Source organism: Saimiri boliviensis, chromosome 9 (genome assembly GCF_048565385.1).
Source record: "Saimiri boliviensis isolate mSaiBol1 chromosome 9, mSaiBol1.pri, whole genome shotgun sequence".
In the NCBI taxonomy this organism is placed as follows: Eukaryota; Metazoa; Chordata; class Mammalia; order Primates; family Cebidae; genus Saimiri; species Saimiri boliviensis.
Window position 1 is genome coordinate 83,146,520 of NC_133457.1, and position 24,946 is coordinate 83,171,465.

A 24,946-nucleotide genomic window follows, 5' to 3' on the forward strand; every position below is an offset into this window, starting at 1 on the left:
CTCTCATTCTAAGTCCTGCCTATCCCCCAGAGCAGAGCCCAATCCTCCCTCCATCCACAGAGCTGCCCCTGCCCTTGCTGGCTCACATGATCTCTTTCCTCTTCTGAGCTTACCCTGCATTCACTCCTACTGCTGAGATTTAACTGCTTCCTACCTGTGGCTTCTCCCCTCCTGTCCAAAGGCCATGTGTCCTCAACTAGAGAAGGGCAAAGGTCCTGCCAAGGGGTTATTAAATAAAGGGGTTCATAACATGGGGTTTATTAAATATTTGCCAAAGAAATGCCTGTCTGCTCCCTGGCTTCATGTCAGTTAACCTAAGCAAGAGCATTACACCCTAAAACAGCAGGTATATACTGAGGGGTTGGCTATCCATATGTTTTTTTCTGGCCCAGAAAGTGTTTTAAAAATCAGTAAACTTCACATCCAAATCTGAACATCCATCTTTTCTTCAAAATGGCATGGTGGCTCACACCTGTAAATCCCAGCACTTTGGGAGGCCAAGGCTGGTGGCTTACTTAAGGTTAGAAGTTCGAGACCAGCTTGGCCAACATGGTGAAATCCCATGTCTACAAAAAGTACAAAATTAGCCAGGCATGGTGGTGCATGCCTGTAATTCCAGCTATTTGGGAGGCTGAGGCATGAAACTTGCTTAAACCCAGGAGGCGAAGATTGTAGTGAGCTGTGGATCACTCCACAGTACTCCAGCATGGGTGACAGAGCAAGTCGAAAAAAAAAAATGAAAGAAAGAAAGAAAAAAAAAGAAAAGAAAATGGCAAAATGGCAAACGCTGATGAAATAGGACTGCCATTCCATGTGGCACCAACCAACTGGAGCAGAGGAGCTGAGAGCTGCTGCTGCCTTCACACAGGGCAGGACTCCATGTGCCTCCATCTCTACCACTCTCTCCACCATCGTCTCCACCACCTGGCATATTTTACTTCTTAACATCACCTGCATGGTTTCTGCAGGTATCTAAGCCGGCCACTTCTCACCTGAAAGTTCTAAATAGGTACACTGGGCCTTAAACAGTGATGGGTAATTCAATGATGAGTCCCTGGAGTCTCAGGGACTCCCTTAGAGGAGAAAGGAGTTTGTCCCTGCTATTCTAACCTTTCTCCTTTCTCTCTCCCTTCTTCCTTCACTCCTCTTATTTCTGTTTCCTTTCCTCTTCTGAGCTTACCTTCTGTATTAGTCTGTTCTCAAACTGCTTATAATGACATACCAAAACTGGGCAATTTATAAAGGAAAGAGGTTTAATTGGCTCACAGTTCAGCATGGCTGGGGAGGCCTCAGAAAACATACAATCATGGCAGAAGGGAAAGTAAACACGTCCTTCTTCACATGGCAGCATCAAAGAGAAGTGCTGAGGAAAAGAGGGAAAAGCACTTTATAAAACCATCAGATCTCATGTGAATTCACTCACTATCACAGGAACAGCAGCATGGAGATAACTGCCCCCATGATTCAATTACCTTCCACCAGGTGCCTTCCATGATGCATGGAGATTATAGAAACTACAATTCAAGATGACATCTAAATGAAGTTAGTTAGAAGACAGACTCACTAGGCTTTGCCACATCCATCACACTGAGCCTTACTGCTTCCAGAGCAGAGCAACCCAAGACTCCCAGAACCACAGGAGACATGGCCAGGAAAGAAGAGGGAAGAAGAGAGCAGTTACACCACCTGTTTTAAGTAAAAATGGATTGTCCTTAAGAACTCTTACAATAGCAGTTTCTTTCATATGCATAGGCTCAAAATTTGGAGTCTTGAAACCATTTTTGAAATATGCCTTCTCTATTTATGTGCTATTCCTGTGTCACTGAGGGTTACTCCGGCTGCATCTACAATAATCAAGTGGTAAGAAGAAATCTGGAGAGCTTTCTATTAGAACATAAGTTCCTGCACAAATACTAGAAACCTGTAAAACACACCTACAGATCTGCTGAATGAAAGTCAGTTGGTCGGCAGGGCATGGTGGCTCACACCTGTAATCCCAGCACTTTAGGAGGCCACGGTGGGTGGATCACTCAAGGCTAGGAGTTCGAGATTCGCCTGGGCAACATGATGAAACCCTATCTCTACTAAAAATACAAAAAATGAGCTGGGCATGATGGCGTGCACTTGTAATCCCAGTAACTTGGGGGGCTGAGGCAGGAGAATAGTTTGATCCCTGGAGGCAGAGGTGGCAGCGAGCTGAGATCTCACCACTGCACCTCCAGCCTGGGCCACAAAGCAAGACTCTGTCTGAAAAAAAAAAAGAAATTCAGTTGGTCAATCATGGTTTCCTACTGTAATCACTAAAGGGTGAAATGCATGATGTGGGATGGAAAGAAAGAGAAGTTTTCTTCTTGGGAAGCCACTTTCAAAGTTCACTCTTCGTTCAGAATTGATATACTAAATACTCCCTTCCTTAGAGTATTCAGAAAATTAATCAGAAAATAAATGGTAATTAATTAGCATCAAATGGAAAAGGAAACATCAGGGATGTTATAAGTAATAAATTTAAATAAAGAAATATACCAACAATGCTCGACTATCTGTAGTGGCTGGCTTGATAGCCACAGAGTCTCTAAAATGTTATTTGGCCATTTACGTCAACCTCTTTAGACCTGAGTAGGTAGCAAGTGTCCAGATAGTCTTCTCCCTTCTGGAAAACTCCTACACATTCTTTAACACCTCACTCAAATGTCACCACCCATGACAACACTATCTCCTTCAGTTTCTAGCCTCAGTCGGGCAATAGAGTGTCCATCTTCTAGGTGTCCAAGACACTCTCAATCTTTTTTTTTTTTTTAAGGCAGAGTTTTGCTCTTTTGCCCAGGCTGGAGTGAAGTGGCACAATCTCGGCTCACTGCAATCTCTGCCCCATGGGTTCAAGTGATTCTCCTGCCTCAGCCTCCCAAGTAGCTAGGATTCCAGGCTTGTGCCACCATGCCTGGCTAATTTTTACATTTTTAGTAGAGACAGGGTTTTGCCATACTGGCCAGGCTGCTCTCAAACTCCTGACCTCAGGCGATCCGCCCGTCTTGGCCTCCCAAAGTGCTGGAATTACAGGCATGAGCAACCATGCCAGGCCTCAGTCTATTTCTACTTTAGGACTTACCACATCTGACAGGATTCTAAGAGGTCTGACATGCCCCTCCCCTTTGAGATGATTCAGAGCCCCCTAGCTTGTGAATTCTCCAAGGCAGGGATTATGGCTTCTTCATCTTTTAGCTTACACCTCTGCCCAGTGCCTACTATAGAATCATACACAAAACAAATCCTAAATAAGTGTTGAATACAAGAATGGAGGAAAGATTTGACTTTTGTTTCCCTCTTCCCTTTTCTAGCCAGAAGGGTTTATGAAAATATGAAAGGAGAAACTAAAGTGGGTCATAATAACCTGCCAACTGCTGGGTTAGCCTGTTTTGATTAATCTCTTACTCGGTGCATGTCAAATATTTTGAATAATTTTGCAGTAATTTTCCTTATCATGAATTCTTCTGGGACTTTACTTGGCTTTTAAAACTCTTCTAGGGCAATGCAATTGGTCTTCATGGGCTTGGTCTTCTTTACTTTTATGGAAAAGGAGTTCCTGTGGTAAGTTAAATTATTTTATTATCTTTTCATTTGTAGCAATTCACAGGGTAAAATCCATGGTCATTCATTAGCTTAAAGGAATTCATCTCTATTATCTGTTTGCCAAACTGTTATATCAGATAATAGAGGATAAAATAATCCAATGAAATCTCCGCCAAAGAGACACTGAAGAACAAGCTTGTGACAGGAATAGCAATTCTAATTATATCTTGGAATCATAGATTCTAAGTAACCTTAGAAATCATCTATCCTCTGAGGACTTTATTGATGGAGAAATTTATCTTCTTAGTCTTTTGAGTGACCTTCCCCTGGTATCTAACAAAACTTACTGTCAAGGTAGAAAAAGACATAATTATGATGAAAATGAGACACTGTTTCCTAATAGAATCTAATATAATAATGAAATAAAATATATAATGTTTCTGATACTATTTTAATTAGCCTAAATTACATAGGGCACTGTCTCTACTCTTTTTAGAAAGTAGAAGGCAATTGTTTCCATGGAGTTATACTTGTGCCTTTGAGTAATAGAGTGTAATTATCTTGCAGAATTATGCCGAAGCACTTAAATACTTTCAGAAAGCTGCAGAGAAAGGGTGGCCCAATGCACAGTTCCAGTTAGGCTTCATGTACTACTGTAAGTGCCACAAATATGGCTGCTTTATTTAGAATGACATATGCATTATTAAGTCTGCTCCTTTTATAACAGAAATCAAAGGGTTAGTGTGAGTGGTTTAGAAAGAACATTTAGGCAACAAATTAGAATTTGAAAAAGACTAAAGGAAAGGATGCCAGTTGAGGGAGGAGACAAAGAGGTACAGAGTCAGGAAGCTCACCTTTGACAAAGTTAAGTTGGAGGTGCTAGTGATATCCCATGCACATCCGCAGAAGCAAGTATGAAACTCACAAGAAAGGTCAAACTTACAGAGAAGGTTCGAGAGGAGCATCACACACTGGGGTCTGTTGGGGGGAACTAGGGGAGGGACAGCAGGGGGTGGGGAGTTGGGGAGGGATAACATGGGGAGAAATGCCAGATATAGGTGATAGGGAGGAAGGCAGCAAACCACATTGCCACGTTTGTACCTGTGCAACAATCTTGCATGTTCTTCACATTTACCCCAAAACCTACAACACAATAAAATATATATTTTTTAAAAAAGAGTAATTGAGGTTGCAAAAGGAAAGGAGCGAGAGGGTGACAGAAAGAGCAGTGGGCCATGATAGATAACTAGTGATCATCTGCGCTGTATTGAAGGATAGGCAGGGAAGTATATCACTGAGAAGAATGGAAAGGCATGCTCAGTGGGACAGGAAAAAAAAAAAAAAGAGATTCATGGAGCCAAGGGTAGAACTTTCAAGAAAGAGTGAATGAGCACCCCTGTGAAATGCAGTGAGAAACCTGCTTTAAAAGAACAAGGAAGAATGAAACATCTATGAAACTTGGCAATACAGACAGTGTGGGTGAGGCTATTGGACTGCGTGGGGTGGAAGCTGGATGACAATGGCATGAACGGAAGATCAGGAAGTTGAGAAGTAAAAGTATTCTTGCAAGCAATCTGTCCTTAAAGGGAAGGAGTGAGAATGAACTCAGCATGAGGGGGACTAAGAACCCAGAGGGAGTTACTTTTAAGATGGCAAGAGACCTGAGCATAATTTTAATTGATGGGAAGATATTCTGAAAAACACTGGTGGTATTAGCACTTGATTGGGCCCAGATCAGTGGAAGCCTCTTTAACCTTGATAGATAGGCAGGATTGCTCACCCTCAAAGACTGGAGGGAAAGTGGAAAGGATGGTCTGGATCTAAGTATGAGGGGATGAGATGGGGAGAGAGGCGAGTGAGGAAAGACAATGTGAAGTCTTCTTCAATGATCTAGTAGGTACAAAGTTGACTTCTGTGAACAAAGGTAGAGTGGTTGGCTAGGAGGTCTCAGAAAGCCATGAAGGTTTTTAATAATCTCTGTGGGGAGTGAGAGAGGAAGAGGCCAAGACAAATGCCAGGAAATCTGAACACACCTGAATATCCCCACCAAGTCCTTCATGTCAGAGGTGGAGCCAGGGCAGCAGCAGACTGCATCATCAAGGAGGTCACATCCGGTCAAGGAGGTCACATCCAGTCAAGGAGGTCACATCCAGTCAAGGAGGTCACATCTAGTCAAAGGTCACTGGCGTTTTCCACAGTGGCCCAGCAGGAGAACCTGTTTTGTACTATCTTGGGTGGTTGAAGTTGCCTAAGATGCCCTTGTTCTTCTAGTTCATTCCAAGTCCTTGGCTCGGGATCTACCAGATTTCCCAAGTTTCTAGAATAAGAATAATAGTCTGGCTAGCCATGTGCAGAAAGCAGAAACAGGACCCCTTCCTGACACCTTACACCGAAATTAACTCCAGATGGATTAAAGACTTAAACAGCAGACCTAATACCATAAAAACCTTAGAAGAAAATCTAGGCAAAACCATTCAGGACATAGGTGTAGGCAAGGACTTCATGACCAAAACGCCAAAAGCAATGGCAACAAAAGCCAAAATAGACAAATGGGACCTAATCAAACTCCACAGCTTCTGCACGGCAAAAGAAACAGTCAGTAGAGTGAATCGGCAACCAACAGAATGGGAAAAAATTTTTGCAGCCTACCCATCTGACAAGGAGCTGATATCCAGAATTTACAAAGAACTAAAGCAGATCTACAAGAAAAAAACAAACAAGCCCATTCAAAAATGGGCGAAGGATATGAACAGATACTTTACAAAAGAAGATATACAGGAGGCCAACAAACATATGAAAAAATGCTCATCATAACTGGTCATCAGAGAAATGCAAATCAAAACCACATTGAGATACCATCTCACACCAATTAGAATGGCGATCATTAAAAAATCGGGAAACAACAGATGCTGGAGAGGATGTGGAGAAATAGGAACACTTTTACACTGTTGGAGGGAATGTAAATTAATTCAACCATTGTGGAAGACAGTGTGGCGATTCCTCAAGGATCTAAAAATAGAAATCCCATTTGACCCAGCAATCCCATTACTGGGTATATATCCAAAGGATTATAAATCATTCTACTACAAGGACACGTGCACACGAATGTTCATTGCAGCACTGTTTACAATAGCAAAGACCTGGAACCAACCCATATGCCCAACGATGATAGACTGGATAGGGAAAATGTGGTACATATACACCATGGAATATTACGCAGCCATCAAAAACGATGAGTTCACGTCCTTTGTAGGGACATGGATGAACCTGGAAACCATCATTCTCAGCAAACTGACACAAGAGCAGAAAATCAAACACCGTATATTCTCACTCACAGGTGGGTGTTGAACAATGAGAACACATGGACACAGGGAGGGGAGCACTACACACTGGGGTCCGTTGGGGGGAAATGGGGGAGGGGTGGGGGGGGAGGTGGGAAGAGATAGCATGGGGAGAAATGACAGATACAGGTGAGGGGACGGAAGGCAGCAAACCACACTGCCAAGTGTGTACCTATGCAACAATCTTGCATGTTCATCACATGTACCCCAAAACCTAAAATGCAATTTAAAAAATATATATATATATATTTAGAAAAAAAAAAAGAATAATAGTCATGGCTAATGTATATTAAGTCTTTGTATGTTTTAGCTCATTTGACCCTCTCAACATATCTACGGGGTATCCTACAGCGGATAGATGAGCAAACTGAGCCAATGTTGTGGTTGGACATCTTGCCCAGAATCACACAGCTGTGGAGCTGAAATTCAAACTCGAGCAATTTGCCTCCAGAGCTGTTGCTCTTAATCGCTATATAGCATTGCTTCTAAAGACTCCAGTGTTAGAGCTGGAAGATAATTTAAAGACCATCTAAGAAAAGCCCCCACTTTTGCAAATAACATGGCTAACTGTGCCCAACTCACAAAAGAACTAATGAGACAGCCAGGACAAGAACTAATGAGACAGCCAGGCTGCTGGGAGTCTGCTGGTTCTCTGCTCTAGCTTCAAGTGCCTCCTCTTGACCTAAGCAGGAGTTTGGTGAGAGTTGGGCTTCTTGGAGCTGGATTTACCTGCTGCATACTCCATAGTTGTGGCTGGGAGAAGCTACATGGGTGTCCTGGTATGAAAGAATGGCAAAGATGATGACATGCATCATGATGGGGCTTCGGCTCCTCAGAGACTATCACTTTGTCTCCTTTGCATTAACTTTAGTTATGCCACAGTGAGGAGATATTTTCATAAGACTGAGTGGTTCTTGCTGGGCACAGTGGCTCATGTCTATAATCCCAGCACTTTGGAAGGCTGAGGCAGGCGGATCACGAAGTTAGGGGATCAACACCATCCTGCCCAACATGGTGAAACCTTGTCTCTACTAAAATACAAAAAATTAGCAGGGCGTGGTGGCATGCACCTGTAGTCCCAGCTACTTGGGAGGCGGAGGCAGGAGAATATCTTAAACCCGGGAGGCAGAGGTTGCAGTGAGCTAAGATCATGCCACTGCCCTCCAGACTGGTGACAGAGCAAGACTCGTCTAAAGAAAAAAAAAAGTAGTCCTTCTTTCCCAGTATTTTATTTTCAGAATGGCTCAAGAATATAAATTTCCATATTCTTGCTTAGAACCAAACTCAGTATTCACCCTCACCTTCACAAACAGTGGATTTAGAGTAGCTTGACTTTTGGTTGGCTTTTCCCATCATATTTAAATAGCAGGCATCACTATAACCATTATATCCATAGATTATATGTAAAAATAAAGTCAATAAAGCATGGCTCAAAACAATTTTAATTTTCAGCTGGCTCTGGAATATGGAAGGATTATAAACTTGCCTTCAAATATTTTTACTTGGCATCTCAAAGTGGGCAGCCCCTCGCCATTTATTATCTGGCCGAGATGTATGCAACAGGAACAGGAGTAGTAAGATCATGCAGAACTGCCGTGGAGGTAAATGCAGTATGAGGCTGTTTTTAAAAGCACTTGTCATATATGACACAAAGGAGGCAATACTGTTCTTACATTGTTGGTGTCTTTGATTTTATAAATATTACCTCTTTTCTTCTAGTTGACAATGTGAATACTAACATTTGTCAGAGGAGAAAAACAGTGATGCAACTCGGGCTGGGGAAGGCAGAGAAAAGATCTCTCCTCTCTCTGACATTTGGCTTTTCATCAAGTTCAGAGCTCACCTCAGCATTCAGTTAAGGAGCTCTGTTTCAGCACTCAGTCAAATCACTAGAGCAATTTGGCACTTCTAGTGGGCTTGGGAGTTGCTACTTGGGAAATGAAAGGCTAGATTTAGCCTGGAAAATGTAGCCCACTTCTTCCCAGAAAGCAGCATCCTTTGGTTTTCGATGATTTGGACAATTGAGAAAGTGGATTTTTCACCCTGAGTCAGGGATGCACTTTCCAAAAGAATGCTTTTAGGACCTTAGTGTCCTTCATTGATTTATTAAACACGTCTGCTGCACCAGCATAAATACTCTATGTTGAAATCTGGCCCCTCTGAAGCTCATTTCAAAAGCTGCCAGCTAATGATCTATCTTTAGATTTGCTCCTTTGCCAACTTCCTAATGAATTATGTATGGCTAACCTCTTTTGGTTACATAAGGGCTATTCAGCTAAGTTGACATTTGTCCCCCTAGAGCTCTGCACACCTCCCTCACACTTATGTCACCTATATCCTGCGGCACTGTCTTCCCTTCATTCTCTCCCTTTCACTTCACCTGTGGTCTTATCACTTGCCCTCACAGAGCAGCAGTGCCCAGAATGTCCTTTTAAAACACACACACACACACACACACACACACACACACACACACACACGTCGATACATTCTACATTCTTATTCTTCCAAATAGCCTCCAAGTCAGGAAAGTTTATTATACAAATTTAAAATTAGGCTCAGGAAGTTTCCCTCGAGACAAAAACAAAACAAACAAACCCAAACACGTCTGATCTTTGTGCCAATAAAAAGTAGTAACTCTTTACCCTAAATAATTTGCAGAAGCCTTGCTTTAGACCAGAAATCCTTCCCTGACCAGCCAGTAGGACCTGAAGACTGATTTCATTTCTCATTTGCCCGGGGTGAAGTATACTGGCTAACTAGTCTCCTTGATTTCTCTTCCCATATACAGCTTTATAAAGGTGTCTGTGAACTAGGCCACTGGGCTGAGAAATTCCTGACAGCCTACTTTGCCTATAAGGATGGTGATATAGATTCTTCTCTTGTTCAGTATGCACTGCTTGCAGAAATGGGATATGAAGTAGCTCAAAGCAATTCGGCATTCATTTTGGAATCTAGTAAGATAAGTTAAAATTCTCTGCAATCCCCCAATCATACATATGCATATATGGCTTTACTACAGAGGCATTTTAAGGCTTCCTAATGTAATGTCTCCGTTTTTTTTTTTTTTTTTTTTTTTTAGAAAAGGCTAACATTCTTGAAAAAGAGAAGATGTATTCGATGGCACTTCTCCTATGGAATCGAGCTGCCATTCAAGGTATGGAACCCAGATAAAAATAAGCACATACCCAGTCCCTGTCCTCTGTTATTCATCAGGTTTGCTTTAGCTGTGTTTTTGTGCACACAGGCAGCAAGGGGCGGAATATCTAGTACGTGGCATTTCAAACTATACTGATGTTAGGATCAGTTTTTGGTTAGAGCTCATTTCCAGGAACTTATTTTCCTCATTATTATCAAGGTCCCTTGTTCAGCAAACCATAGGAATTTTTCTATGGCTCTGTCTCCATGGCACCAGAACAGTTCTTTGAAATATACAATTTTACTCAAGAAACCAGTTTTCTTGGTCTGGCTTCACTCATTGCTGCATTCTTGACTGAACTAATCAGAGACATGACCCATGTCTCAATGAGTTTATAGGCAAAATTACTTATGTCTGTATCTGAGGCACATGTGATTTCTCTATTAAAATATCACATTGATGACTACCATAAACTTCAAATCTTTACTACAATCATTAGTACATAAGAAAAAACAAAACGAAACAAGACAGATACATAGCAAGATCCTCTCCCTTTTCCTCGAGTTTCCATATCTCGCTTGCTGGCATCCCGTGGATAAAGAATATAAGATACCCGTGGTGGGGAAAGCATTGGCAGGTGGTATTTACACTGCATTGCGATATCTCTTACTATTTTTCCCTTAAAATTATATTATTAAAGGCAGAGAAATGCTGCAAAGCTGTCACCATTGGCATTTGGATATGTGAGAAACTATCTTGCAATAAGAGAGCAATTTTGCTTCCAATTAGGTTTCTTAAAATTGTCTTATACTAAGGCCAAATCATCCCTTTTCACAGGAAGTAAATAGGATAAAAAATGATTCTCAGCTGACACTAATATGAAGCAGAGGAAAAAGTCACAGTGGTGCTTTCTCACATCCAGCTGAGCTGGTAGCACAGCAACAAGCCATCAGTGAAATTTTAGTGAGACGTTCCCCTTAAAAAGTCTATGTTTTATAAAATGCAATGAAGACCTCATTTAGAGAGGGGAAACAATACCCGCAATCTCTCAGCCATGGCCAATCAGCGTAATTACAACAAATACAGGTTTATTCCAAGCCAGGAAATGGTGTGGAAATTGCAACAAGGAAAAGGGACATTGAAAACAAGGGTACATTGATATTAAACTGAATTCCTCAATATAAAAAAGTCAGACTGCTAAAAATAATCATGTGTCCTAAGAGAGGTCAGGCATAAGTGTCCCTGAAGATATGGCTGCTGAGTGGCCCACTTGGGATTAGGAAATTTAACAGTGAAATTTTCCAATTAGTCATGACCACACTTATTTTAGCAGTTACTCATGTGAAGAGGGTGCTGAGCCATCAGGACTCAGTCTCTGCCCTGTGACTGTGAAATTGAGGCAGAAATCCCTCTGCTGTCAGTTGATCCCCACAGGAGCCTGTCCGGATCACCACATGCTGCCAGTCTGCGTCCTCATTAGGGTGGAGCTGAATCCTCCCAAGAACCAGCTTGTTCACTGCCTTCCATTCTTAGAGGCTTCGGGGATCCTGCTTACTGCTTGTAAAACTTGAAAATGCACAGAATTGTCCCATCTCTTTGTGGTTATAGCTCAGGAGGAATCTTAGGGTCAAAGGAGGGCAGCTTTGGACAAAATTAGAGATGGAATAGACTTCTCTTTAGGGCTCCATGGGCCGCCTGGTTCCCCCTCAGGCCCCTTTTCTGGGCACCATTCTTACAAGTTCTTGCTCCCAGTTACTGACCTGTGCTTTTGGAAACATCTGGAAAGCAAGCCCTGATAACTAATGTCTTTGCCAGCTAAGAATTTTATAGACCAGATGCAGTGGTTCATGCCTGTAGTCCCAGCACTTTCGGAGGCCGAGGTGGGAGAACTGCTTGAGGCCAGTAGTTTAAGACCAGGCTGTTCAACATAGTGAGACCTCATCTCTACAAAAATAAAAAATAATACAAGGAGTTGGGTGTGATGGTGTGTGCCTATAGTTCCAGCTACTCAAGGGGCTGAAATAGGAGGATCTCTTGAGCCCGGGAGATTGAAGCTGCAATGAGTTGTGATCACATCACAGCACTCCAGCCCAGGCAACAAAGTGAGATTCTGTCTCAAAAATAAAATAAAATAATAATAAAAAATTTATAATGTTAGCTGTACTCAGAGAGACTTAAAGATGGCATATGGTATTACATCTTTTAGAAATGTCTGCATTTTAATAGAAGATTCTAGAAGATTAGAACTTCAGTACCTAAAGGAATAAATTCCAAAGGATGTAGTGCCTAACATCCTTTGGAATTTATTCCTTTAGGTACTGAAGGAAATAAAACATGGAGATGAGGTAGATAACTTCAGGGATTAGGGCTGAGGGGCACTTTAGATAAGACAGTCAGAGAAGGTCTCTTGAAGAGAAGTGGCATTGGCACTTCTGAGAATGATAAGAAGCCAGCCACATGAAGAGTTAGAGAATTCCAAACCTGCTAGGCAGAGGGCCTTGAGGAATCGAATGCAGGGAGCTTGTGAAGAGGGCAGGTGAGACAGAACTTGTAGGTCATAAGGAGTCTGACTATTATTCAAAGGGCAAAGTGAAGTCATTGGGGGATTTTACACAAGGAAATAACATAACTAGATTTTACATTTTAAAAAGATCACCGTCTAGCCAAACAGCATGAGGTTTCTTTTTAGAATGATTAAAATATTTTAAAATTTCTAAAATTGTGGTAATGCTTGCACATCTCTGTGAATATATAAAAAACCATTTCATTGTACCCTTTAAATGTGTAAATTGTATGGTATGCAAATTGTATCTCAATAACACTATTACATATGTAATATGTATATTACATACACATATATTTTATATGTAATATAAAAAATGTATGTGTATATCCATATTTTATATGTAATATAAAAAATGTATGTGTATATCCATATTTTAGATGTAATATAAATATATATATATATATACAGTGATATATATATATGTGTGTGTGTGTGTGTGTGTATATATATATATATGTATATACATAATTGTGTGGCTGGGCGCAGTGACTCACACCTGTGATCCCAGCACTTTGGTAGGCTGATTTGGGAGGATCACTTGAGCCCAGGAGTTGGATACAAGCCAGAACAATATGGTGAATATGGGCACAGGGTGCATGCCTGTAGTCCTAGCTACTTGGAGGCTGGGATAGAAGGATCTCTTGAGTTTGGGAGGCTGAGGTTGCAGTGAGCTGGGATCATGCCATTGCACTACAGCCTATGTGACAAAGCCAGGCCCTGTCTCAAATAAATAAATTTAAAATAATTAAAACATCACCCTGGCTGTTATGTGGAGAATGAGCTGGAATGTGAAGGTAAGAGTTTGAAGCCTATTGTGGTATTGTAGGCTTGAATAGGTAGTGGGGGAGATGTCAAGAATTAAGTGTGTTTTAAAGGCAGAACCAACAGGACTTGATGAATTGGCTGATGGATGTGAGGGAAAAAGAACTAGGAATAATTCCCCTAGACTTATTGCCTGAACAGTGGTGGCACTGGTACTGAGACAGGGAAGAAACAGATGATTTCGTTTGGAGGAAGGGGTATAGGGTGCTAGAAATCTCTACTGGGCATTTTAAGTTTGAAATCCACGTGGAGACATCAAGAAGGCAATTATAAGTCTGGGCCTCAGGGAGAGAGAGAGAGTAGATATAAATTTAGAAATAGTTAATAGAGGCTGTGAATGGAACTAAACGAGGTCACCCAGAGAAAGAGTTGAGATGAAGCAGAGTGTTGGAGAGAGGCAGGGAGGAGAGTTGAGAGAAGAGAAAGAGGGGAAAGAAGAAAGAGAAAAAAAGGAGTTAGGAACAAGCCCTTGACATTCCACATTTAGGAAGTAGGTAGAGGAGGAGTCAGGCAAGAGTCTGAAATAAAGACCCTATGAGATAGAGGGAAACCAAGAGCAGGCAGTGCCATCAATGCTCCGAGAGGACAGTGCTTGGGCAGCTGGATCCCATCATTCCAGTGCTGCTCAGAGGTCAGGCAAGATGAGGACAGAGACATGGCAATGGACTTGGCTACATGGAGGTCATCTACCACCTTCAAAATAGCAGCTTCACTGGCGGCAGGGCAGAAGCTGGGTTGGAATAGGTTGAAGAGTCCGTGGGAGGTGAAGCTTTGGAGACAGTGAGTATAGAACACACTTTTGAAAAGATTCGGTGTGAAGGGGAGCAGAGAAATGGGGCATGAACGAGAAGGAGACACCACAGGATAAAGAGAGGGTTTATTTTTGTTCATAGAAGATGCCAGAGCATGTTTGAATGGTGGATGGGATTGATCTGGGAAAGAGGGAGACAGTGGTGATGCAGGAGAGTCAAGCTTCAGGAGTGACATCTGAGAATGGGAGGGATGGGGTCCAGCTTCCCAAGAGTTGACCTACTTTAAAAAATTAAAAAGCAAAATTGGTAATTTTTCATTTTTTAAGAACATTTGTGCTATACCATGGATGTCACACTATCATGAAGACAGCACTGAGTGTTATATTTGTATTCCATAAACTATATCTAATTCCAATTCTGGGGTTCTGAGTGGTTTTTTTTATACTTGATTATAGATACATATATATTTTAAAGGACTGAAATAAGATCATTAGGGTGAATTCCTGAGAACTATATGTGAATCATTTGAGTTATGATTCTTCTTTTTCTAATATTTCTATCAGGCAATGCATTTGCTAGAGTAAAAATTGGAGATTACCATTACTATGGCTTTGGGACTAAGAAAGACTATCAAACAGCAGCCATGCACTACAGCATTGCAGCCGACAAACACCACAGCGCGCAAGCCATGTTCAATCTGGCTTATATGTATGAACACGGCTTAGGCATTGCAAAGGTAATTCTGTTGGTAATAATAATTCAAACCTAGTCATGACAGCTGTGTGGGAAGAGAAAATGTGTAAATGTTTTTAATTTAATTGATGTCATCAACATAGAGGAAGGAAGGAAAGGACTTAACATTTGCCAAATCTCTCCCATGTGCCAATACATATTACATACTGTAATATGAACCCTGTGAGATAGATGTTATTTTCTCCATTTATGCCAAGGACATAACTAGTGAGTAGAAGAGATCTAATCTAGGCCAATTCAATTCATAAGATCCTGCTTTTTCCAGCACATGCTTTTCCCAGTAGGCCCTGTCTCCATTCCCCTTCACCTCTGGGCCTTTTTTTCCATTAAAATTTCCACTGGTTCTCAGGCTCTCAGGAACAAGGACAAAGTTAAAAGAGACCAGAGCTGGATACCAAGGTGGTATTAATCCAGAAATGTCTTACGAAGCACCCACCTTGTACATGACGCAGTGCTGGATACTCTAGAAAGGCCCAAGAGAGTGAATCTCCAGTTCCCCGAGGTTACACTTGAATTGAGGTGATGGGTCATATTCATTTAGAAAAAGAACCGGCACTACAAGGTGGTATTGAATAAATCTCTTAGTGAGTGAAACTAAGGCAGAGGATGACATTAGGGTCTCACAGAGTGAGAAAGGTATATTCAGTATCGATAATGATAGTAATAGCCAGGACTAAGTTAAGTGGGCTGTGTGTTTCTGTCATTTACATCACACAACCACTCAATGAGATAAGCCCTAGAACTGTTCACAGTGTATGCATCAGGAAGCCACAGTGCAGAGAGGTTAAGTCATTTGGCCAAGCAGCTTGCAGAGCTCATCAATGGTGGACCCAGAATTTGAACCCAGTCTTGCCTACCCCTGTTTTTTGGTGAAAGAGTGATCCTCACAATGAGTCAGTCTTGGTGTCAAGCATGTGTTTCTTTTCAGTGTTTATATTCCTGGCTGCATTTCTAGAGCCAAATAACATGGGAATTATGGGCTCTCCTATGCTCTCTTCTTTCTTCCAGTTGTGCTGGTAATTCAAAATTACTGGTAGGGAACTTCCTATTTGAGAACTGCTAATGGTGCACAGTGCAACCAAGGGCTTCTTATTCAGTGGTATGGATCCCTGCCGTCCTGTCCTCCCCTGCAGCCTGCCTTTTGGCTGATCATTTTTCATTAGCCCTGGCACCCTAAGCAGTGGAAAGAACGTCAAATCCAAATCCAGTCTATTTCTTCCATTTCTAGCAGGAGTAAGCTTCGTATGTTTGTAAAATGTGGGTAAGAATGGGACAGCATGGATTGGCTAAACTGGATGATTCTTGGGATGTTATTTAGCCACCCCTGATCCCCTCACCCATTATCCACCTCAGTAAAACAAATACCTGCCCTGCCCCAGGCTTTAAGGATAAAATGAATAAGCTTTTGTGAAAGGGCTTTGTAGTCCAACAGTGTGTAGAATGACTGTTATTTAGATCAGAAGGGAATTAGAACAACTGCTAAGTAAGGTTTCAATAAGATTAAAACCGTTCTTTACTCATCATTCCCCTTGCAAAACATAACACAGGAGAAGCACTGTCTGTAGAAGGGTTAAAGTGACCCCACTCCATGTGTTACATTCATGTTAGCTTTCCCATCCCACCACCACCATGTTATTCAAAAAGGACTTGCTCGCCCTGACAGCTGTTTTCGCACCAAAGTGAGGCCATTTTGCCTGAGTCCCTGGGGGACAGGTGAGATGTCCTCTCAGGACACGGAGCCAGCAATGCCGGGGAAGGCACACTGCCAGCCAGTGCCCGGCTGGCAGACCATCAGAGAGTTTGGTTTTCCTCTTTGGAGTCACCACTGATCTCTCTCCTAAGCACTTTCCTCACAATGTCAAATAGTAGTTGTCGAGACATACCTTTCATACATTCAGGAAAACACTTTGAAGTTTCTCTCTGGCCAGTTTTCTGTTCTTTTCTGCCGGGGTTCTTGTTAAATCATGGATAGTTCATTTGATCAGTCTCTTTCAGTCATAAGTCTATTTTTTCCCTACAGTAAGTCTCTACATTTAAAAAAATCAGGGGGCTACTCTTAACCTCCTACCTGGATATGAGAATTTTAGACTGAGCTAACGAGGAACCATTGCCCTTTGCTTTTATTTGGTTTCTTTTGTTTAGCAATTAGGAAATTAATAACTGAGTACCCAGGGGTATCTTGCCAGCTCAGAGTCAAATTAACAAGGAGCTATCGCCTTCTCTAATTCTTAAAATGAATATCCTGATAATTAAAAGTCCAAAGCTTGTTCCAATGAAAGCAAAGAGCATAGGAGAATAGGCCTTCCCAGCCATTAAGTCATCAAGTAGTTAAGCATTTCTTCAGTGAGGCACTTCGAAATCCTCTTTCGTAGTTAATCCTCATGCAAACCAGTGAGAAAGATGAGTATAATATGACTACTACAGTATCTTCGAGAATCAAAGAAGGTGATATGGAATAATACTTTATAAAGATGCAGACATTTAAGACCTCTAGGTAAGAAAGTTAGGTATAAATCATCTCTTGATAAATCAAGATTAAAATATAGGTCATGGTTGTTATCATCCGTCTTTCAGAAAAAAAGTTTGGGCTGGGATGATGCAGGTGAGTTATCCTAGTAGCTTCACTGAGAAGCATCTCAGCCAGCGAACTCCTTGACTTAAACTGTGGCCAGGACTGACCGCATCATTGTTCTGGGAACACTTAATAATACCTGGGGAGGAATTGGGAGAGGACCTGAAGTAGTTTAGAAACGCAAGCACTCACACACAAGTTGTTATGAAACTTTCTCAGGGGGCCAGGTGTGGTGGTTCATGCCTGTAATCCCAGCACTTTGGGAGTCCGAGGTAGGCAGATCACTCGAGGTCAGGAGTTCGAGGCCAGCCTGACCATCATGGCAAAACCTTGTCTCTACTAAAAATACAAAAATTAGCCAGGCAAGGTAGCATGTGCCTGTTATTATAGCTACTTGGAAGGCTGAGGCATGATAATAGCTTGAACCCTGGAGGAGAAAATTGCAGTGAGCCAAGATCCAGCATGAGTGACAGAGCGAGACTCCCTCTCAAAACAAACAAACAAACAAACAAAACAACAAAGAAACTATTTTTCAATTGACACTTGATTTGTAAGTACTTCAGAAATTGCACCATGAACAAAGCCTGTTGTCCATCCCCCCTGGCCATTCCTTCTTTCTTTAACTTGGTTCAGATCTGACTTTCTGCTCACCTCAGCTTATAGCAAAGACTACTCAGGGGTCTTCAATTCTAGTGTTCTCCCTTTAAATCTGTGACCAAGATGACTCTGTTTACCAAAGATTTGTAATCCGTCCTCCGTAGTGAGGACTTGTAGCTGGAGTGTGCCTGCCTAGTCAAAGGCTAGGTTCTCTAGCCCCTTTGATTCACATACTGGTTCTCACAAGGGCCTGGAAGTGAAAGTGAAGGGTGTCATTTCTGGGCTAAGGCAGCCAAGAAGTAGATGGGGCTACCCCCAGTCTCTTTCCCAACCATTGTCTGAAGGCAGCAGGAGATACAGAGGCTTTAGGGGATCGCAAAACCACGTGATGGAAGGAGCTTAGGCCCCGCAATTACCACATGAAGAAAATTCGCCACTGACCAGGAACACATATATTGGAATGCTGAAAAAGGAAGAAATAAACTTCTATTTGGAGATTTGTTACAGATAACATTATCTTAATGCATAATTCATCTAACAAAGCACTGCCAGGTCATTCTTGATAAAGTATAACTCTGATATTGTTACCTCCTCCATCCTACTATCCACCCCTTTATCTACCCTCTCCCCCAGATAAAACCACCAAAAAATACAAACAAGCAAACACACAAATAAAAAAAGAAACTTATTTCCTTTTTTTGTTAAATGAAGTCCAGACTTCTATTCCACATTCAAAGCCCCTGGTGACCTAGCCTACCTTGATAATAGTGGTGTCATATACTACTTTGCCCTATATAGATTCTAGGCTACTTACTCGTTTCCCTCAAAGATCTTGACCTGAGCCCTTCTGAGATATCACTCTTTTTGCTGGAATGATCTTCCCCCATATTTATGCCCGTTGAAGACCAGTTCATTTTTCAAAGAACAGCTCCAGTGTCATCTCCTCTAGGAAACCTTCAAGGAACCCTAGTTTTTAAAAGTATCTACTTTTTTTTTTTTTTTTTTTGAGATGGAGTCTCGCTCTATCACCAGGCTGGAGTGCCATGGCACGATCTTGGCTCACTGCAGCCTCTGCCTCCCAGGTTCAAGTGATTCTCCTGCCTCATCCTCCCAAGTAGCTGGGACTACAGGCACATGCCACCATGTCCAGCTAATTTTTGTAATTTTTTAGTAGAGATGGGGTTTCACCATGTTGGCCAGGATTATTTTGATCTCTTGACCTCGTGATCTGCCTGCCTTGGCCTCCCAAAGTGCTGGGATTACAGGTGTGAGTCACCGTGTCCAGCCAAGATATCTAATTCTAAACCACCATGGTATTGTACTCTGCTTTTCATTCATTCATTAATTCACTCAGATATTTACCATGGACTATTTCCTATGTCAGGAAGTGCTGTGGTTGGTTCTGGGGATACAATAAGAATAAGACAGCCTTCAAAGAGCTCACAGTCCACTACCTAAAAGACATGTCCATAGCTATGGTAAAGTCTAAAATGATGGTCATGTATAGGCATCTGCACACTTGAAAAGAATTAAAAATAAAGTACTATAAGTATGTTAAAGAGGAAACAGTTAACTCAGGTAAGGGAATCAGGACTGTCAGATCCTGTTCAAAAGTATTTTTGTACTGTGGAGTATGAGAATTACATGACAACATTTTTAAATGGAAGAAAGCAGGCCTGTTTAAAGACAATGGATAGGAAAGCTGTCCTAAGGAAAGGCAAAAAGGTAGGGGGAATTATCCTTTGGGAAAGAGTTTCAAATACATATATGTAGACCTAGATAACATGTATTTTTGGATTCTGCAGAGAAAACAAAACCACATCTACCAAATAGATTATAAATAAACCTGTTAAAAATAAAAGTAATTATGACACAATGCATTTTTATTTCTTATTTGTCTGGTCTGACCACCCATGGAGTGTTACAGCTGAAGCTTTAAACACCCGAATTATTTTCTGGAAAGGATAATTTAAAATTAGGTATCTAAAATGGTCCTCTCAGAAATATGACAGGACAGAAAACACATTTCTTAGAAATGATCATAACTTTTCATGAAATATCATGAATATCACCTAGGGAAATAATCAGAAATATGCAAAAACAATATTTTGTGTGTGTATAGCTTTATTAGTTACAGAACAAATTTCTACAAGTAACGAGAATGCTCCAAAATAGAAGACATGTTATATATGTTACTGTGTACTGGTTTACCATTTCACAATGTACTTTATGGCCTAGTGGTTAAATGAGAATACTAGAAGCAGACAGTGTAGGGACAATCTGGGATTTGAATCCCAGCTCTGCCACTTGCAAGTCATATAAATTTGAGTAAGTGACTTTCTCTCTGTGCCTCAATATCTTTATTTTCAAAATGGAGTTAATAGTATCACCTGTCTATAGAATTGTCCTGAGGATTAAATGACAGTGGCAACTGGCACACAGTAAGTATTTAATATATATTAACCATTATTACAATATACTATGTAACCATTAAAAATATTATTGAGTAGGCTGGGCACAGTGGCTCATGCCTGTAATCCCAATACTTTAGGAGCCGAGGCGGGCAGATCCCTTGAGTCCAGGAGTTCAAGACTAGCCTGGATGTCATAGTGAAACCCCATCTCTACAAAAAAAAAAAAATCAGTCAGGCATGGTGGTGCACACGTGTAGTCCCTGTAATCCCAGCTACTTGGGAAGCTGAGGTGGGAGGATAACTTGAACTCAGGAGGCAGAGGCTGCAGTGAGCCAAGAGCCTGCCACCACCCTTCAGGCTGGGTAACATGGCAAGACCCTGTCTCAAAAAAAAAAAAAAATTATAGACTAGTGGAATATATTAGGACACAGCATATTATTTGAAGTATACTGTTATGTTAATAAGGCAGAAGATGAAATATTATCCTGAGTAAAAAATTTCTAAAAGTATATATATATGAATATACATTAAATTCTGGAAGAATGTGTATAAAATATTATCAGTAGTTATCTCTGTACAGTGAGATTATGGGTGGCTTTTTTTCTTATTTGTTCAGTTCTATATATCCAAAGTTCCCTCTAATTAACATATGGTATATTTATTTAAAAAAAAAAGACTAACTTATTCAAAAATGACCTTCCCGTTGACATGCTATGTCCCAGTATAAGAATTTTTGTTTATGACATTCAAACATTTGGGGCTGAAAAACTCCTGCATTGGGTAATTGTACAATTTCCATAAACCAGCGACTTTGTTGCAGGAGAATTCTGTATCTTTGAATTAAAAGAAGCTATTTTGAACATCTGAATATTGGGCAGTACCCACATAAAATTTTTGATAGAAACATGTTTTTTAAACAAGAGTCTGCAGCTTGGTTTACATAACCTCTTTAATCACTGAACTTAAAGCAAAATAAACTCAAATGTACCACAGAAAAGTTAAATCTAAGTGGACTGGGTATGCAGTGACTTCTCATTTAATGACCTGTGGTCATCATCAAAACACCATCAAGAGGAGATTTTTTTGTTTACATGACTTAGATTATTTTACTAAATAGGGTCAAAGAGTGAGGAGTCTCTTCTAGTCTAGTACTAAAATTTCTTTTATATGAGTTGCCCTAGTTAGCTAGAAGCACTCAGGAATTTCCTTCTCTGGGAATTTTAAAGAAAGGCTTTCACATTCACCACCCCCCAGCCCCAAACAAACTGCAAATTGTGAGGTTTCCTGGACAAGGAGTGAGTTCATCCCATTTTAATGGTATTTCTTACTATTTTTTTTAATATAAAATACTAAGTGACTGAATTATAATGCTTCTACCTCAAGAAATAAATGAATAACTATTGATTGCCTCAATACAAGAAATAAGAATGAATACCTGAGATACTGACAAAGGCTGCTTTTCCCTGAATGTCCTATTGAAGTCAATATGCCTTTCACATGTGCAGCTGACCCAGCTGTTATCATCTGCAGGGTGCTTTTAAATGAACACTGAATTTGTTGGAATCAGAGACACAAATTAGGGTTTTTACAACATCTATTTTATGTTGCCGGGAAGATTTGTTCCAATCTCCTGAATTGTATTTTAAGCAAGAACATTCCTCTTTCTTCAACAAATCAATTTACCATACCATAAAGCTTTGGAAAAAAATTTAAGCCATAATAAGCAGAACACAGCTGAGAGAAGATACCGCCCCACCAAAATAAACAGTTTTAGCAGAGGCCTCAAAGATTCACATGTATCAAAGTTGAAGTAATGGAGCAAGAAGGACAGATATTAGGATGACCAGTTTGTGAAAAATTTCTCTCGCTCTTCCCTTTCTTTTGAAAATAGCCCATGGGCACCCAAGCAAAATCTAGTTCTGGGACTGGCCCAGGGCACTTTCACCTATGGTTACTCTGTTTGGGCAAACCAAAAATAAAACAAACACGTAAAACAAGGCATGAGTAGATGAAAAAGAAAGCCGTGACATAATTCAATGAAAAAAAAGTTCCTGAAAATATAGTACTATGTCATTTGAGGAATCTGTCTTCAATATGAAAGCCAAAAATAGTTTCTTCAACATCCCGTAAGTATTATCAAAGACCTCCTGCATACTAGGCACTTTATTAAGAACTGGGAATTCGAAGGTGAACAGACAGTCCAAGCCCTTGTTTTCGAGGACCTGGAGACAAACAAATGAATAAATTCTAGAACTTAGGGTATGATAAGTACTATGAAGATAATGAGAATTTTAGATCATGATTAGTAACTACCTGTATTCTGATTTATTTAGATAACTGTAAAATTAGTATCTAGTGTTCTCCACCATTTTTTTTTCTCTTTTGTGATGGAGTATCACTCTGTCCTCCAGGATGGAATGCAGTGGCATACCATCTCGGCTCACTGCAACCTCTGCCTCCCAGGTTCAAGCTATTCTGCTGCCTCAGCCTCCCGAGTAGTTGGGACAACAGGCATGTACCACCATACCCAACTACTTTTTGTATTTGTAGTAGAGATGAGATTTCACCATGTTGGCCAGGCTGGTCTTGAACTCCTGTCCTGAAGTGATCCACCTGCCTTGGCCTCCCAAAGTGCTGGGACTGCAGGTGTGAGCCCATGTGCCTGGCTCTATTCTCCCCGCTTTTTGTTGGAATCATGACTAGGAGCTGTTCCAGGGGTATCCAAGAAAGCTTTTTGGAGATTGCATTAGTTTTCTATGCTTGCTGTAACAAATCACCACAAATTTAGTGACTTAAAACAACACAAGCTTATTATCTCATAGTTTCTAAAGGTGATTTGACTGGGTCTTCAGCTTGATGTTTTGCCAGGCTAAAATCAAGGCTCTTCTTTATTAGGGGCTCTGGGGAAGAATCCACTTCGAGGGTCATTCCATTTGCTTGGTGGAATTCAGTTTCTTGAAGTTGTAGGACCAAGATCCTTGTTTCCTTATTGGCTGCCCAAATCCCTTCTCATTCTATGTGGCCCCTTCCAACAATGGCAAGTTGAGTCCCTCATGCTTAAAATCTCTCTGAAGTCACCCTCCACCGTATCTCTCTTTCTTCCACCTCCAGCCCTGAGAAAACTCTGTTTAAAGGTTCCTTTGACAATCTGAGATCCACCTGGATAATCCATGATAATCTCCCTATCTGAAGATCTGTAACCTTAATTACATTTGATATTTTGAACAATGGTGTCTATTTACCCCTACAGAATCTGATGGATATGGGCTGTTCTTCTCCTTCTAGGACATTCACTTGGCCAGAAGATTGTATGACATGGCTGCTCAAACGAGTTCAGATGCCCACATACCTGTGTTCTTTGCCCTCATGAAACTGGAAACGATGCATCTGCTCCAAGATATCCTGTTTTTTAATGTAAGTTTGTCTTGCTGGGTCCTGAATCTCTGAAAATCTCCAATGAGCAAATTCTTAGGGACAAAGTGAGAAAGCCCATTAGGGGAGTCTCTTGTGGACTGGCTTTCCTTTGAGAAGTAAAATTCAAAGTCTTACACTTGCCATGCAGAGTAATTCTGCGTGTTCTATTGAGTATGTGTTGAAACTTCATAGTATAAGCAATTAATTTATTCAGCAGATGTTCTTTTCTAGCACACACTACTATTCAAAGCCTTAAGCACAGTGATATGTGCTATATATACTTATTCAAAACAGTTATTACTATCAATAGCTGAGACTGGTAGGCAGATAGCAGGTGGCAAGGGGTACCACAAAGAGCTACAGTTTGAAAAAAAAAGTAAAATGTCTAAATCTTTGGGGCTATTCTAAAAGTGCTATTTTAGCCCCCTGTGGAAGCTGTAAGAAAGCAAAGATTGTGTCTTCCAAGACTGAAGGAAGGAAAGGGAATGGGTGGGAGAAGGGTTGGTAGCAGTGGGTTTGGGAAGAGATGATGGCTCTGAGTGGAGGTGGGAAGCTTGGTTTGTTTTTGAGAGAATATCTTTTGCCAGCAGTTCACAATGAGATGGAAATGGCTGAAAATGGACAACACCATTGGACCACAGTGGGACCTATTTGTGATTGGCCTCATTGTGGCTGGGCTGATTTTCTTGCTTAGAAATCACCATGGATAAGATGCGGATCATGGGAAAATCTGCTCACGGGAACCAGTTCACTCCAAGATATCCCCACTAAATAAACAGCTTCCCTATCCAAATCAAGAGTCTGTTGCAGTTTCCCGCTCAGGCCTGTGATGGAAAATGGACAAGATTTGGGGACCATCCTAGAGAAACAACTTTAGACTTCCTGCTTAGTAGAGGGTACCCTTTGGGGGATGCTGGGCACTGGTCACCTAAGACCTTGTTAGCAACTTGTCATCTTGGTGACCTAGTCCCACGTTATGAATAAAGACCACCCATTTTCATGTTGCTGGA

The 24,946-nt window shown here is 41.1% G+C and overlaps 1 protein-coding gene across 1 annotated transcript in view; it reads left to right on the forward strand.

The window, feature by feature from the left end:
- SEL1L2 (SEL1L2 adaptor subunit of SYVN1 ubiquitin ligase) overlaps positions 1-24,714 on the forward strand; it is a 132,509-nt gene extending 107,795 nt beyond the window's left edge. Inside the window, exons 13-20 of the mRNA XM_074405379.1 lie at positions 3,523-3,585; positions 4,135-4,222; positions 8,361-8,509; positions 9,700-9,865; positions 9,991-10,065; positions 14,751-14,923; positions 23,808-23,936; positions 24,527-24,714. Coding sequence (XP_074261480.1) covers positions 3,523-3,585; positions 4,135-4,222; positions 8,361-8,509; positions 9,700-9,865; positions 9,991-10,065; positions 14,751-14,923; positions 23,808-23,936; positions 24,527-24,646 — 963 coding nt within the window. The 3' untranslated portion in view covers positions 24,647-24,714. The remainder of the gene's footprint in view (positions 1-3,522; positions 3,586-4,134; positions 4,223-8,360; positions 8,510-9,699; positions 9,866-9,990; positions 10,066-14,750; positions 14,924-23,807; positions 23,937-24,526) is intronic.
- Positions 24,715-24,946: the final 232 nt, after the last annotated feature.